Source organism: Portunus trituberculatus, chromosome 28 (genome assembly GCF_017591435.1).
Source record: "Portunus trituberculatus isolate SZX2019 chromosome 28, ASM1759143v1, whole genome shotgun sequence".
In the NCBI taxonomy this organism is placed as follows: Eukaryota; Metazoa; Arthropoda; class Malacostraca; order Decapoda; family Portunidae; genus Portunus; species Portunus trituberculatus.
In genome coordinates this window covers 12,335,763-12,353,959 of record NC_059282.1, presented here as the reverse complement: position 1 = coordinate 12,353,959, position 18,197 = coordinate 12,335,763, and the positions used below count along the sequence as shown (strand labels likewise).

At 41.2% G+C, this 18,197-nt stretch overlaps 1 protein-coding gene across 1 annotated transcript; it reads right to left on the bottom strand.

Annotated features, from left to right (window-relative positions):
* Positions 1–1,024: 1,024 nt before the first annotated feature.
* LOC123510006 (eukaryotic translation initiation factor 4E-binding protein 1-like) lies at positions 1,025–8,647 on the bottom strand. The gene is made up of 4 exons (XM_045264684.1): positions 8,230–8,647; positions 5,494–5,841; positions 4,085–4,249; positions 1,025–2,285 (listed from the first exon to the last, which is right to left on the bottom strand). Exons 2-4 carry the CDS (start codon positions 5,639–5,641, stop codon positions 2,245–2,247), a joined length of 354 nt encoding a protein of 117 aa, XP_045120619.1. The 5' UTR covers positions 5,642–5,841; positions 8,230–8,647; the 3' UTR covers positions 1,025–2,244.
* Positions 8,648–18,197: the final 9,550 nt, after the last annotated feature.

Here is an 18,197-nt window from a genome sequence, read left to right as displayed (position 1 = left end):
GAGCAACAAGAGATTAATATCAATGCCTTCAACACCATAATAATCATTGTAATAGCATTTTTGAAGAAACAGTGATGGGGTACTGAATGACTTACCAAAAGATTGAGAGATTCAAATACAAATCGCACAGCATCGGATCATATTCTTTACACATCTAAGCATGAAGACAATAATCACACCAGCACATACCTGTACCTTCCACAGGTGACTATAAGCTAGGACACTTGCCAGCCACTCAGACCATTCAGCATTGTCACTCTTGTATCCCTGCAACTGGTCCACTGTCATCCTGCACCACCTGTCACCCTATCCTTGCACCAAAAGAGAAGACATGGTCAAAATGTGGTGCCTCAAGAGCATTTTCAGTATCTACTACAACTCAAACAAAAGACAATATAAATGGACTTGGCAGCTCATTACTTTGGTCTGAGGTCATTGTTTTCACATTATATCTATTGTCCCCCACTTTCTATCCCTCCAGACCAGCAGTCTCTCAGTTACAAGACTCATTGGTCAGTTTACTAAAGAGAACAAATAATTATTACCAATTTAATAGGAACCACTTGTTTGTAGTTTAACATATTTCTTTAGCAATTCTTACATCAGTTTTCTGTTTTGTTTTATCCACCACTGAAACAGACCAAGAACACCACATACTACTGACAGAGACAATACTCTTACCAACTACTGACCTCCACCACAAAGGGATAAATCAGATAGGAAGTCACTTGTATAATTCATCCAGAGCTGAGAAGACTACTAAGCTCCTTCCCTTGATTGCTTTTAATGAAATCTAGTAGAAAATACAAGGTTTTCAAAGTATTTTCATATTCTAGATATGTTTAAAAAAGGTTTCCACATCAACAATGAGATAAACAACTCAACTAATCACTGCTGTGGCTCTTAAAAACTGTTCTGATGAGAGAACAAAATACTTCCTTTCCTCTTTATCAAGCCAGAACATTTGCCTTCCTAATTCCTCCTTTACTCTCCTCCATGCTCTGAAAGATAAGAAAAATCCATACACCTTTGACATTTTTATTTCATTTTTTCTTTGTATTTTCACGTGAGCTTTCCTTTTTCAGTATGCCACTTGAATTTTTTTACATTGAGGTTCTAATCAATCCTAGTGAGATAGAAAACTTTGAAACACCAATTTACAAACTTTAAAAAAAGCCTTCATTGCATAATAATACAGCCAAGTCACACCTGGCCTTGCGAATTCTGGAAAATACAAAATTCGTCTCCAACACACAGACACGCACACGCACACACACACTCGGTTATCACAATGACCAGAGTGACATGATCAGGCATAGATGTGCATTAAGCCCTAACAAACTAATTCCTAGGTTTAACAATGTATCAATTAACACTTCTTAAGACCAACTCTGGGTTAACACCATCACCACCATCATCAGGCCGGCTGTTCACCACTTCTGTGCTCAACCAATGCAAGTCAAATGATGGCGACTGCTTTGCAAAGTTTCACAAAAGCATCCTTGTACACATTACATTTTTTTCCAGCTGATCCAGGACACACATACATGCACACATACACACAAACTCATGCACACTCTTCCCTGAATAGCTAAGATTTTTTTACTTTTTGGCACCAGCAAAAATTGTAAGTTCAAAGGTAATTTCAGCTTTTCCCAAAGGACAACCTGAGCCATTCCTGCCCAGCACTCAGGCCTCGCTGCACATATGAGAGACCAGCAGGTGACCCACCAATCTCCCAACACCTGCAGTCAATGCAGTCAATACTCCTATCAGGAATTATCAGCTTCAAGGTGTACAATGTCATGCCATGGTAACCTATTTAAGAAAGAGTAATAAAGCAGAGACCACAATACAAGGGCAGTGCAGGTGTGTCTGTCAGGCTCAGTGGACACTCTGAAACAAGTAAGTGAGGGAACAGACAGCCTTGTGCTGGACGCTGAGCAAAGACCAAGCATTGCAAGGTCAAGAATGAGTGTCGCCCTTCAGTACTGACCACTCCGCCACCAATACCTTCACCACCCCTAACAACAACAACCAAGGTGCCAGTCAAGCACTAGCAAGATCCGGCATTCAGGAGTTACAACTGAGCCACTGGGTTAAGTCGGCATGTTGCCTAAAGTAATCACTCGGAGGACAGGATCAATAATCGGCATGACCCCAGGCCACAGAGCCTCTCAGCGGCCAGGAGTGTTGAGCACCAAGACCTGATGATGAACGGTGGAACCAGGGACGAGGTGGAGCCTAGAGGTCCATCTCAAATTGGTTGTCCACGTCAGTTGCTTCTGCAAAAAACAATAACATTTTTCCCTCCTTCATTGATTATGATGTTAACAATAACTTTTCTAAAAAGGCAGCTTTCAAATGTAAATTAATTTGATTATTTTAGGAACTTAATCTATACAAGAAACAACACAAGTAGTGTAATAGTTGAATGATATTCAGGGAACAGCTGCCTTTATAGCCTTCAGCCAGGAGACTAATGTGGCCAGTGAGAGGAAGATGGTGGGGTGGGTAAACAAACTGAGTACAGTGAAGGAGAACAAGGTGAGTGGGCTGAAGCAGACATCAATAAGCATGAACAAATAAATGTGTGGGGACATCACAGAGGTGAACTGAGATCACAGATGGTGAATTGAATCACAAAACAGGATTTACACATGTTAATCTTATGAAGAAGGAAAAAGTCACCAAAGAAAGGCAGACAAACATCCCAAGGCAGGTAGCCAGGCAAGGCATACTCATCATTCATGTGCCCATTCACACACATTGCTTCTAATCAAACACCAGGCACAAACAAGCTGACACAATGACACACCATGCAGGGAACTTCCTCCTGCCTTTACCAGTCTAGTCCAGTTAAATCTCAGTTGCTCCTGGCACAAGCTTTCCCATCCCTCTCACTAACCACCATTAAAATTCTAATGGTGTTCAAGCATCTGTTAAATAAGCATGACTTGCTGGAATCATGGCATGAGAAATAAAAATCATCAGTAGTAGGCTTTTTTTGCAATTAGCCTCTGTACATTACACAGTATTACTGATTATCAATCCTCGGTTTATTTACATTTTAGAATGCCAAGACTGCACGATAATACAAATGAAAAACAATTAAATGACATGCTGGTTATGTTGCTCACCAGCAAGTCTGTGGGAGCAGGGACAGGTGTACCTTTAACACCCACACACATTCTGAACCACCTGTGCCACTCAAAGCATTCATGAATACATCAAGTAGTAGTTTTCCTTGACTGATGAACAATGGCTTTGAATCATTCCAACACCTCTGCACATCACATTTGTGAGACTGCTGAACCAGGTGCCTTACCACACTTACAGATTTAACAACTGAGAAACCTCCACAAAAGTTAACTATCAATTCACTTAGAGCCAATGGCAAAGTATCCTCCATACCTCCACTAACTTCATACACTGCAAATCTTCAATAATTTGTCAAAATTTCCCATTTACCAGTCTGAGGACAATCTAAACTGTACAGAATGTAAAAACTTGCATCTAGTAAGAAATTACTGCCCTACATTAGTTATTGACACATTGAGACAACAGTAAAATACGTTTTTCTTACAAAGTCTGCACACACAAACACAATACAAGTCATGCAAAATGAAGAGCAACAGACAAGAAATATACAGTGCTGAATTACAGCCCCAACACACCATATAGAGCAGTAAAGACAGTAAAACAGTTAGTGGCACTGCAAAGCATCTTGTTAAGGCATACTATTGTGGCTACTCTCTCCCTATATATCAATACCAAAGACCTATGAGACATACACAAACAAGACACACAATGAGGTGTTGTGTGTACATGCTGGATGTGAAATTCTCCCAATGGGTTTTACTGTGCACTTCAATCTAAGGGTATTTCGATTTAGTATGTGCATATGGTGGCTAAGCTTATGCTCACATTTTAACAAAGACCAATATTATAAAGTAAGCCAACCTATACTCTTAGAAAATGTATATACTTAAATAACAGAACATTTGTCATTCTTGACCTCAGTGTTTGAACATCTAAACTTTGCCCTCAGCTATCTACCCAGCGATACAAGCAATGATCTTACCTGGTTTCTCTGGTTCCTCCACAATTGTGCCATTCTCGCGGTGTACCACTTCCGTGTCCTTTGCAGTCACTCCAGGGATTACTGGTAGGTTCTTGGGTGGGGTCTTGGCCAGGGGGGAGTTTCGCATCTGCATCAGGAAGGTTCGTTCGTATATGATTCTCGTGCCTGTAATAAGGTTCCTTTGAGTATGGATGGAGAGAGAGAGAGAGAGAGAGAGAGAGAGAGAGAGAGAGAGAGAGAGAGAGAGAGAGAGAGAGAGAGAGAGAATTAAATCTTAATATAAAAAGTTTTAAATGGTTATCAACAAAATTAAACTTGGAAATAATTTGGTAACACTTTGCCTGTAAAGTCACAGATTATTGCTGTAATGAAGGGAATATTGAATACAATTTGCCTTAAAACCATATCAATCAATCACTTCCATACACCTGAACTACTACATAATTCATTTTCTGTAATGTGACTGCCTTTTCTACTTCCTTCAAATGGTAATACAGAGCATGCATGGAGAACATCATCTACCCACGCATCACTGACTCATTCTTTCCCTCATCCTAAAATGTTCCATCATTACCACTAAAAATCTACGTAAAACAACGATAATATGCATGAAAGTATGAAATTCAAACACCCCTTTTTTTCACCATAACGCTGGCTTAAGATAACACATCATTGAAGCCACAAGCCATGTGTTCCAATAAACCACACTGCTATAAGTGGAGCACACAATCTTAGCAGTAGTACGTGGATAAGAGCGGGACGGCGTGAGTCAGGTGTGGTGGGGAGGAGGCGGGGAGGCAGGCACCACACCGACAGGCTGTTGCTGGGCCATGCTGTCCTACATACAAACACTGCCTGCCAACCTGCACCGCTTACATTTCGCCAATCTTTCAGGCATGCAGTAGTAAAACCTCCATCACATTCCAACACCCAAGCATTCCGTATCCGTGTCAATGCATATTTCACCCTCATTACCGTCACCATGCTGTCCCTGGCTTGGTAAGTTGCCACGCCTCACTCCACGTACGAAATCGGTATACACGAACACCTGACATCAGCAATGACTCAAACACTGCGTACCAAAGCCTCAAGGACCCGTCGCAAGGCGGAATGTTACCTGTCACGCGTTACAAAACTGTCCCGGACTTATTACGACCTTGCCGCGCATTTTACCCTACGCCACATGGACACACATTTAACATTCAACTACAACCAGTCACTTCACGCTAACAAACCATAACAAACATTCCAGAGATTGTTACCATGCCGTCTCGTCCTACCTCATACCTGCCACGCCTCTTCAAATCTACGACTTAGACATACACAACACTATTTTACCCCCAGACCACTATTTCAGGACAAATCACGTAAATATGCAAGGACATAAAGAAACAGACCACGCCCCTCACCTCCTGGCGTAGTGGAGAAGAGTGTGCCTCCAGGGGTCGTGCTGTAGTCATTTGGAAGTTCAGCCGGGGAATTAATAGTAACCCTGCGAGGTATATTCTGCGGCACGGCCTGAGCCACCGCCTGACGAGCCACGGGGGAGGCAGACATCACAGCAAGACCCTTGGGGAATTGACAGAGCCAGTGAGAGCCTGGGCACGATGCGGAGTTAAGATTGTAAGGTCGGCGTGAAGAGTTCCGCTTAGTCCCTCCTCCCTCAGCCAGCCACAACACCACACACGAGGAGGTGGTGAGTGGTGGTGTGGTGGTGCGCGCGCAGACCAAGCACCACCTCCTCACTGCGCATCAGCCTGCAGTAGGGGTGAGAGTCCGCTTAGTCTTATAGGATTGTAGCCCTTATTGTCACACGCTCCGGACCTTTAAATGGAGTCCTGTGTGTGGGTTATTGTGTGTTCCACGGGGTGACAAAATGTGGTAATATCATACGCATTACTTTGTGAGCATTGTATAATTGGTGGAAACACGTGTTTTGTTTTGTGTTTATTTGTGTTGAAGTTTGGCAGTAAATAGCAACCTGTGTGTCTCCCATGTCATGTTAATAAGTTCTACGTATTATATTGTTATAAGTGTTTTACACGTGGCATGATCAATTGTTAATTTATTCATTTACCTGTTTTAGTTCTTCCGTTATGCCGGTCAAAATGCAACTGTTCCGTAATTGCATCTGTAACGACTGCAAAAAGCACTTCAAACTCTAGAATTCACACATAAAATCTATAAGCACATAATTGCAATAGTCACGAGGCTTATTATCATTTGCCCTCTCTAGTTCTACCGGTGAGGGTTAGATAGTGCTGCAGTTTCAAGCGTTACGTCTGGAGGCATTTAGAGCGTGGCCTTTTACTGTAGTCTGCATGCGCACCGCACGTCTCAAGGGCACGGCTACCCAGCGTTCTACAGAATGTGTGCCGCTGGCCGTGCTTTGTGGTCCTGACAGGTTACGAGATTCAGTATTTATCATGTGGCGTCTGAAATAAATATGTGAGGATTATGGAAAATTGACCTTGTCCCACTAATATCTATAGAAACCGAGTATTTATTCCTGAGCCAAAAATATAGTTTTTTTTTTTTCGAATCGTAATCATTAACGTTGATATTGATGAACTGAATGATTCTCAACCTAACCAACTTTAACATAAACTTTCCCTCAGAACATAATAATTACAGAATGTGTGTCGCTGGCCGTGTTTTGTGTTCAATAAGTTATAAAGTTATGGATTTGTCACGCGACACCTTAAATTATTTGTTTATAGGAAATCGTACCTGCTTTAAAAGAGATAGCGTAATAATCACACTATTTGCGTCACTGGCAGTAATGAATGCTCTTGACAGGTTGCAAGGTTAAGGATGTGTCACGTGACGCCTGAAATCAATTATCTACAGGAAAATGTAGTGGTATAAGAAACAATACACGTAACAGCAGGTAATTACAGTGTGTATCTCTGATCATGTGTCGTGCTCACCTACGTTTTAGGTTCGCGTGTTATCACGTGGCTCCGAAAACAAACTGTATAAAAATTGTACTGATATGAAAACGTGACTGAAATAATGAAAACATGTCTGGAAAATAATGTATATCTACTTATTTTTGATTACTGAAAAATACAAAATGTTAAGAGATAACAAATAAAGACTTGCTAATCTAGGTAAAGGATACATTATATCCAACGAATGTTCATCTAAGTATCCTCATATAAATTTAGTGTAGTAACTTTCACGTTGTATGGCGAACCACGAGGCTCTGAAGATACGTAAACACACACCCTAGTTGAAGTAGGCATCTGATTACTTATGCCAGAATCGGCTACCAGGTGATAACGACCCAGCCAGCAGCAAATAATCAGTTTGCCGCTGTTTTATCATGTCTCAGCTAGTCACACTAATACATAACAGATGACATTATTTACGGTATTGCCGTTCATGTTGAGTTTGTTGAATAACTAAATGTTCGCTCAATATTTTCCCTTAAACATTATTATATAAGTGTTGATTTATTAGCAAACTACTCCAGTTTATGTCAATTAAGAGGGGCAATGAAACACAGCGTGTCATGATTGTTTACCCCTACCGGTGAAATATATGAAATTATCGAGATATAACAGGTTAGTTTCAAGACAATTGACATATTTTGTGATTTTTTTTATTTGGAGTTTCCTTCACATTCAGTGAAAACACTCGTCTTTTGCGGGAAACCTAAAACACAGCAAACTAATAAAAGAGAAGTTATTTCTCACATAAACGGAGGTCTGTTCCAAGAACGAAATCACATAATTACCAGAAAAGAAGACCATAAACTTAAACATTTAGTAATTTCAAACTAATCGTTGGTGAATTTTTTTAAGATGCACATGGAAGACATAAAAGATAAACAGAGCAGAACCATTAACTTATGTACGTCATAAAATATCATTATACATACATGAATACTTTGAGCAAGTAATAACCTCAGCTTATATTCCATTTTAATAGCCTATACATGAATCACTGCTTTTGATGATATGTGTCCGTGTGGATCTATCGTATCCTGCTTCGTTCATCCCTTCCTGCCTTAAACCCTCCTTTATACATTCGTACTCCGAGCACATAATAGTCTCAGAGTGTGTTCCATTTCATCAGTTTCGAGTGAGGTTTCTCCATGTGGTTCTATCGTATATCCTGCTTTGTTCATCCCTCCCTACCTTAAATCCTCCTTTAGGAAGCCGATCCACCTCTTCCCCGCTCGTCTTCTCTTGAAGCACGTGATAAAATGACTGGTAAAAAAATAAAGTTTGACCTGTGCAGTGGTGGGAGGCAAAACAAACAAAACAATGGGATATGAAACCTTTCCTTCCTGCCTTGGGATCTTATCAGGGCCTCGCGGAAACAATGTGACACGCGTGACACCCGGAGGCTGTGTTGTGCGTCACGGCCTACTGGCTGATGCGTGGCAGGGTAACACCTGACGCAAAGCACGTACTCGCATGGCTCCAGTGTTTTCAAAAGAGATGAGAGAGTGTGATGGTTGCGTAAAGTTGTTTTGGGGGGTGACTAGAGTGATGTGTGTGTGTGTGTGTGTGTGTGTGTGTGTGTGTGTGAAGTAACGCACGTACAGTATACCTCCTGCTGCAGACTGGTTGGTTTGTTTGTTATTGTTTTAGTCGTTCATCGGTACATTTTTAAACTGTTGTTGTTGTTGTTTTTGTTGTAGTTGTCCTTCTACTCGTACTTCTCCTTCCTTTTCTTCTTCTTCTTCTTTTTCTTCTTCTTCTTCTGTGTGACTGTGTTATTATATTTGTGCGTGTCAAGCCACTAATTTCCTGTTTCGTCATATTTTTGGTTGTGATTATTACAGCTCTTATCACTATCACTGCACACTCGCACGTGCGCGCGCATGTGTGTGTGTGTGTGTGTGTGTGTGTGTGTGTGTGTGTAGAAAATTGTAAGTAAATGCGCAAATGATGAAATAATTTATAATGTCACACACACACACACACACACACACACACACACACACACACACACACACACACACACACACACACACACCAGAGGACCGGGGTTCGATTCCCCGGCCGGGTGGAGATATTTGGGTGTGTCTCCTTTCACGTGTAGCCCCTGTTCACCTAGCAGTGAGTAGGTACGGGATGTAAATCGAAGAGTTGTGACCTTGTTGTCCCGGTGTGTGGTGTGTGCCTGGTCTCAGGCCTATCCGAAGATCGGAAATAATGAGCTCTGAGCTCGTTCCGTAGGGTAACGTCTGGCTGTCTCGTCAGAGACTGCAGCAGATCAAAGAGTGAAACACACACACACACACACACACACACACACACACACACACACACACACACACACACTAGAAACTATAAATCAACCATGCCAAACGTCTTGGTTCATAGTAGTACCTTGTTATCGTATATTTTTAGTATTACGTGTTAACTCTCCGGACAATCTTGCGTGGTGTTTTCATGCTTTTTCATCCTGGTTTTAATTAATTACATCATGTTTCATTGTGGAGAAAGAAAATATATCAACAAATTTCTTTCTACCTTTCTCCATCAACCTATCTATTAATCTCTCTTCCTATCTGTCCGTGTCTGTCTGTCTGTCTTTCCGTCTGTGAGTTAGTTAAACAAATAGAAGTCGCAATATACACAGTGATGTATTTACGCTTCTTACCTCAAAACACTTGCACTGAATAAAATGAGAGTTATTAGTATGTGATTTCTTGTGGGGTGTGTTCGCAATCCTGAAGCGATATGTGCATCAATACACACACACACACACACTCACTCTCACTCTCACTCTCTCTCTCTCTCTCTCTCTCTCTCTCTCTCACCAGTTAATTGCCTCATGGACACGGGTATGACGGGAACACTAAGAAACACTCTCCTCAACACTGAAATACGAAATTTAAAAGAATAAATCGTTAAAAATATTACTCGTTATGGTTTGAGTCTTCGTGTACGATAATGTGAGCTGAGGTACGAAATTTATTGAGAAACGACCTTACTTTTTTAATCTCGTGCGTGTGTTAAAGGTACGAAGTTTTTGGGAGGCGACTATAACTTATTAACCTTGTGTGTGTGCGCATGTGTGTGTGTGAGGAGAGTATCGTTTTAATGGCCCTAAGCTGTATAAATACCACGTCATACTCTCCGGTGTCACATTCATAACGACCTACATAGCACCTCTAAGAATCTATGTCACGCTGCCTACTCCTCCTCCTCCTCCTCTTCCTCTTCTCACGGTTATCCTTGTCAATTTCGGCTCATCTGCGGGGCTCGTATTTTGAAATGTTTTGATCTCTAATTAGATTATTTTTAAGGACGCTGATATTAGTAAAGTTCTCGTTGTTCTTATTTCTTCGTGTAATTTATCCAATTTTAGCTTCTTCTTTCCTTTGGGTTAGGTTACGATAAAGCAAATAATGAAAAGAGAGCGAAAGAAGTGTGGGGATAGTCATGCTTTTCCTCTGGCTGAAGCTGAGAAAAAGAAAATATCCATCTATCAAGAATTATCATGTCCATACTTCTGTTACAATCCAAATACGTAACTCAACTAGAAAATAACAGTAATCTCGTGACTATTCATATAACCAATTCATACCAAAATAAATAGATAGATAAATAAAAAGATATCAGATAACCAATTCCACTTCTCACATCCTCAAACCTTCCTCTCCTTCACAGAACCTCAGCAGCTGTTCATTACTCCATACACGGAATTATCTATAGCTTTGAAATTCACTGGACTTGGTGACATCACAGTTTAGGGTTACTGCACTGTATAGATTCCGGATGAATGTCCTCTACCTTGCTGTACCAACACTACCACTTCCCTCCTTCCTGCTATCACGTGTACAGGTGTGGTGGTTGAGCACAGACGCACGTGTTGGCCTCAGCTATCATTCGCTTGAAAAAGATGTTCACACTCTCTCTCTCTCTCTCTCTCTCTCTCTCTCTCTCTCTCTCTCTCTCTCCATGAAACACATACACACACACACCACACACACACATGCACACACACACCACACACACACATGCACACACACACACAACACGTGATACTAAACACCGCAGAGAATTAGACATACAGATAACACGTGATCTTCAACACACACACACACACACACACACACACACACACACACACACACACACACACACACACACACACACAGTTCCTACTTTTATTCCTGTCTGTAGTTGGCCCTTTTATTGGTAGACACGACGTCACGTACAGATAAACAAAAACAATGGCATCTCTCTCTCTCTCTCTCTCTCTCTCTCTTACTGTTATGGTGGCGACTCAAACAATGCTCACCACGAACGACCCAGTGAAGTCTCGAACAGAACACTAACAACTACGTCATCATTCTCACTGACCCCTTAACTCTCCCTCCTAAACGATCATTCAGCTTAACCTAAACGACTCTTCTGACATAACAATCAGTCCATTCCTTTTGTATCCTTAAAATATTCCACGTCACTGTTTATGTGCCATACTAAAGAAGCACATTCAGAGCTTCATCTTATCTCGAGTGGTGTTAACATGATCTAGTGGATGCTGTTAGGGTTTTCAAGGATGTTTTGGTGATTCTGCAGACTCAGCTGCAGACTCAGCAACAGCAGTGGTAAAGGCAGCTATAGTAACATGACCAACCGTCTCTGTAGCCTTTGAAGACAGTATGATGAGGGAACAAGGAGTCTTAGGTTTTCAATTGTGTTTTCATGATTCCAGTAACAATTTAACACGGAGTCCTCATCATTAATAGTAAAGACAGCTATAGTAACACGATTAGCTATCCCCGTGGTCTTCGAAAATAGATTGGTGACAGAACAGTGTAGGATTTTCAATGGTGTTTTCGTGTTTTTAATGATTTTACAAGAACTTCGCGCTTCCAATATACTCTTCAAGTTACTTACAAGCGCTATAGGCCAGAACATAGAAAAAAAAATGATATTAGAAACTTAACTACCATGCATCCCTGTGGTCTTTGAAAACAGGCTGATGACAGAACGGTATTAAGTTTTTTTATGATGTTTTCGTGTTTTTAATAATGATTTTCCAAGAACTACGCCATGTTGATAGTAAAAACACGACTAGCTACCCCTGTGGTCTTTGAAAACAGGCTGATGGCATAACAGCATATAGTTTCGATAGTATTTTCGTGATTTTAATGATAATCTTACAAGAACTTCGCGATATTGATAATAAAGACAGCTGAGGAACACGACTAACTATCCCAATGGTCTTTGAAAAGTGTGTAAGGTTTTCAATTATGTTTCAGTGACATTAGTTGAAAATTTGCTAGAATCTTGCGATATTGATAGTAAAAACAGCCATTGGAACACGATTGACTATTCCTGTGGCCTTTGAAAACAGTACAGTCTGATGGGGGAACAAAGCATATTGTGTTTTGAATGGCGCTTTCATGATTGTAATGGGAATTTTACAAGATGATGATGTTAATAGTAAAGGCAGCCACTGGAAGACGGGTAAGTCTCCTTGTGGTCTTTGAAAACAGTACAATCTAATGAGAGAACAAAGTGTGTAAGTATCGCAACGGTGTTCTCGTGACTTTAATGATAACTTTACAAGAATTTCACGATGTTAATAGTAGACAACCATTAAATCAAGGCTAACTCTCCATGTGGCCTTCGAAAACAGCCTTGGTGGAAGAACAGAGCATTTAAAGACAAGCCCTTGACAGGAGGCATTCACCTCTTTAGCCATTCGACAGTTTCTCATACTGGTGCCAAAAGATTACTAAAGGCTACCTGCTCTACCCTAATGCCTTCCACGCGCACACCTGTTCCGTCAGTTCCAAACCTTCAGTCTTTTTAAACATTTCAGCCTTTTATCAACAATTTTCGAAGGTCATATAATAGTCAGGTTCTCATGTATCTTTTTATGAGTGATGATAAAGATTCTTGCTCAAATCCTTCAAAACCACGACGTGTTTTTTTATATTCATTCTGGTTAGTATTTGGTGATTTTTTACAGCTTCAGAAACTTATGTGAGGATTGATATAATGAAGACTGTGGGTATTAATCTTCTCACCTCCACAGACTCTCCTTAATGTAAATAAAATCGTCTAATCACACCCAAAACTCATGGCAAAAAAAGTCACCCAGTACTGAAGGAGTTAAACCATCACTAGAATCAAGAACAACCATAGAAAATCCCTATCATATCCATTAGTTCGTTGAAAATTGCTGCCAAGACGAAAGCTTTAATACAGTGTCTGAGTGTCTGCCCTCCTGGCCCGCTCCTTCCATGGTCTATAAGAGAGATTAGGGAGGGAGAAAGTGTCTCGTGCTCCTTGTCTTGCCTTCCTTTCACCTTTCAGCAAGACACCAAACTTTATCTTATTAATGTTATCGTGGTGCGTGTGTCTCTCTATCTATATATGTTTGTGTCTGTATTTTTTCTAGCTGAACCTGTCTCTGTCTGCGTCATCGTGCGCCCTTCCCCTCCCCCCTTTCTCTCTCTCTCTCTCTCTCTCTCTCTCTCTCTCTCTCTCTCTCTCTCTCTCTCTCTCTCTCTCTCTCCCATTCACTTTCTGACCTTGATCCCTGATTTGTATTCGCGTGGATTCACAATTCCACTTACCCTTTCATCCTCTTCATCCTCTTCCCCCTCCTCTCCCTCCCTCCTTCCTCCACATGCAGTAGCAAGAGGAGTAAGAATGGTACTACTACTACTACTGGTAGTAGTAGTAGTTAGAGCAGGAGGAAGAGGAGGAGGAGGAAGAGGAAGAAGAACAAGAACAAGAGGAGGAGGAGGAGAAAGAGCAGTAAGGAGGACGAGGAGGAAAAGGATTTTTTGTTTACTCTCTCTCTCTCTCTCTCTCTCTCTCTCTCTCTCTCTCTCTCTCTCTCTCTCTCTCTCTCATGTTTGTCTTGCCAGTCACTTTAAGCCATGACTTGCTGACACACACACACACACACACACACACACACACACACACACACACACACACACACACACACACACACACACATTTGCCCTTTACATCAATTGTTTCATTTGTAATCTGCTTGTGTGGTTGTTTGTCGGCGTGTGTGTGTGTGTGTGTGTGTGTGTGTGTGTGTGTGTGTGTGTGTGTGTGTGTAACCAGTCAGTCTTGCTTTCCGTCATCAGGCAGCCCACCGCCACGTGACCAGGTTGCTACGGCGCATTGAATTTATCAATCAGTCAGTCAGTCAGTCAGTCAGTTAACAGCCGCTCAATCAATCAGTCACTCAATCCGTCAGTCAGTCAGTCACATACGGTCAGTCGGTCGGTCAGTCAGTCAGTCAGTACTCAGTCGGCTACCCACCAAATTATCGCATGAAAATCAGCAACGCCAGGCAATGTCTAGGCTATTAACGTTGGGATACATTCGACAATTCACCAAAACCCAGCTAACTTCGCAGACAGGTAAGGCTAGGTTGGAATAAGCAAGGTTAGATAAGGCAATTAAACCTATTCTAACCAAATACTGGATTAGAGTAAGATTAGATAAGGTAACTACAGTGAACCCAACGAAGACTTCTCCCTCAGTAGCAAGAATGGCAACACGACTCATGGCTGCAGCTCCGTTACAAACACTCCTTTACTGTACACTACACATACCCCAGCCGCCGCTCCTGCCCCGCGCCGCACTACCACATGCCACACGCCGCCTGCCACCTGACCGAGGCCGCTGTGTAGGTCGCCGCCGCGGCCTTCACTGAGCCTACGTGCAGGAACTCACTCCATCAAGCCGCCATCACGTTTCGTCCCCCACCTGCGCATCCTGACAATTAGTGACTGGGATTATCCATGTTGGCGTCACAGGTCGTGGAGCTTCCTGTCTAGACGAGGCCGGGAGTGCTCAGCTTTCCTCTCCCGCCAAGACTGTTTTTAAAGGCCACAGGGATGATTTGCCAGATTCCCACAAGTATTTTTTCCCATTGATGAGGCGAAGTTCTTGTAAAACTATCAACAGAGGCATGAAAGCATCCTTGAAAACCAGAATACTTTCCACTGCACCCTTCTAACATTAAAACTACTCGAGATAACACGCTAATGATATGTTTGAAAGCACTACAGTTATGCACATACACGTACTGTACATTTCAAACAAACAAAAGACATCACATTATTAAACTATTCCTACACTCACTGCATATATGAGAGAGAGAGAGAGAGAGAGAGAGAGAGAGAGAGAGAGAGAGAGAGAGAGAGAGAGAGAGAGAGAGAACTAGCTTATGTAAATGAAGAGAAAGATAATCCGTTGCTATTATTGCTAGGTGAGTGGGTGGGTATCGGTGGCTGGCTGGCACTTGGGTGTGGTGTGTTGTGTAGGCGTATAGGTGAGGTGGCGAGGTTGCGTGCACAGCTAGTCAACACTTCCTGGACGCCCTTGTTACCTTGTAGTTAGTTAGACCTGTTTGTTGTATTGTTGTTGTTGTTATTGATGTTATTGTTGCTCCTAAACTGTCCTTGTTCTGTTTTCGTTGTTGTGTTCTTGTTTAATTGTTCTTCCTCTTTATTTCTTCCTCTTCGTCTCTTCTTTCTTGTTTCTTTCCTTTTTCGATTCTTTTCTCTTCTTTTCTTTTTTTTCTTCTATATTATTTTTTCCAGCTTGTGTGTGTGTGTGTGTGTGTGTGTGTGTGTGTGTGTGTGTGTGTGTGTGTGTGTGTGTGTGTGTGTGCGCGTGTGAGGCCAGCCTTGGGTGTGATGTGTTCGTTACACGTGCGCGCGAAGCAGACACACAGTTAACCTTTGGTATTTAATTTCCAGTCTGGTATTGAGTTCAGTGGCCAGAAGGGAATGGAGACAATGATGTCTGGTTTAACATAATGGCTCATAAACACTCTACTCTTATCAGGACTGCTTTTCAAAGGCTGCCGAGAAGATTAGCAGATGATTAGCAGTGTTTTCATGATGTTCCCCTAGATTCATTGTTAAATCGTCAATAGAAACATAAAAACACTCTTGAACACACTTGTAACTTAAATTACTTGATAAATCACCACTGTAAACACGTAAACAGTCTTTAGTACACTAGTTCCTTAGATTACTGTCGAATGATTACTAGAAAACACGAAAACACTCTGGTAATCACTAATGAACTTTATTTACTGTCTGACTATCACTAAAATCTCGAAAACACTTTTAAAATAGCTTCAGTTCCCCGTTGATTTATCTCTAAAAACACGGAAGCACTCTTGAGAACACCAGCAACTATCATTAGAAACACGTAAACACACGGAAAGACTCTTGAAAGCAGCGGTAACTTGTATGCAGTGTCAGATTATCGCCAGAAACACGAAAACACATTTGAAAACACCACGAACAAAGATATACCGTTAACTTGTTAGATACTCGAAAACACGCTTCACAACACCATTCCATTTGTATATCGAAGAAGTCGAGATAAGGAGCCGAGACGTTTCAGAATGCAGTCCAAAGAGAGATAAGAACAGTATCGGTTAAAATTGAGCCGAAGAGAGAGATAAAGAAAACGATATGAGAGGGGTAGGATATACTGATTGATGAATAGGTAAAAGATAAGTAGTAATTAAACATGTGCGGCTATCTCGACTCTAAACACACACACACACACACACACACACACACACACACACAGTCATAGGGAGAAAAGTAGGTCGCTTCATTGGGCACACAGGGTTCCTTGGGTATATATATACACACACACACACACACACACACTTAATTTTATTCCTGCCCAGGTCACTTTCCCATTTACTTATCCACTTTTCCCTTTACTTCTCCACTTACCCACTCATACCCTGGCAGTGAAGTGAACTTGGTGACAAGTACATTAAGAGATTTGCTGACTCACTAATACTTCTTCATACTGATACTATTTCTCTCTCTCTCTCTCTCTCTCTCTCTCTCTCTCTCTCTCTCTCTCTCTCTCTCTCTCTCTCTCTCTCAGCGAGTTCCTCTGCACTAGTTAATTATTCACCACCACCACCACCACCACCACCACCACGCTCAACTCAATCGGCAAAATGTATGAATTAAGATGCTCCAGTCTAAATGTTCTTCGTGTATGTATGTGTGTATTATGACTACCACCACCACCACCACCACCACCACCACCACCACTACCACCATCACTGCTCATCTCAGTTAACGAAAGGTATAAATCACCACCTCTGACATCATTGCTCATGTCACTTATCGAAAGACAAAATCTTTACCCATTCTTTGCTGTGACTCTATTATCTTCCTTATTGAATTCCTTAACAGGTATTGTCATGTGTGTCTCCCCGTGTTTGCTGGAGGGTGAGAGGTGACTCAAGGGTAAAATTTGGCGTTAGAAGATATACATTACGTGACTTAATCGTTGGTCTCAGTCCTAATAAATGGGAGTGAGGGTTAAGAAATGCACAATCTTGGGATAATTATTAGTTTCTTTCTTTGACGCAATGATGTGTATATTTATTCACCTTCCTTGCTTCCTGACTGGCATGGTAAGTGGATAATGATAAGACGATGAGGATGAAAAAAGAAAAGTTATCAGACCTAGAAGAAAAGAACAGAAAACAAGAAAGATTAAGAAGTAACACAATAATAAGGAAAATAATAACCCTAATAACGAAAACAGAAAAAAAAAATTTCATTGTAAGTGAATAATGATCAGAATAAGAAAAGAAGTAAACAATCATACCTAAAATTAAAAAAAAACAATAACAAGGAAGAAGGAGAATGAAAACAATATTAAAGTAAATAATAATTACAATGAAGATAAAAAAAAGAAAAAAAAAACTTATTTCATGGTAGGTGGATAATGATCAGAAGACGAAGAAGAAAACAAAAAATCAGACCTAAAAATAAAGAACGCAAACAAGAACAAGAAGGAAGAATGAGAAATAATAATCACAATAACGACAGCAGGAAAACAGTAAAGGAATTTGCTCCAGCGTTCTCTGCCTTGTGTTCCTGCAGTGAATCATCTTACAGTCTTATTTTTGGCCTTGCTGTAATCTTGTTGATGGCAAAACTTCGACACACATTCTCTCACATTTCACTGCATTATCTCCACAGGTTTCAACAGGTTGTAGTGAAAGTCTGTGCGATTTTCAGGCGAGTTTTCATGACTCTAACGGTTCAAGGATTCCGCATTATCAGTTTGAAAAGGCACCACATGAGAACCCGGAACTA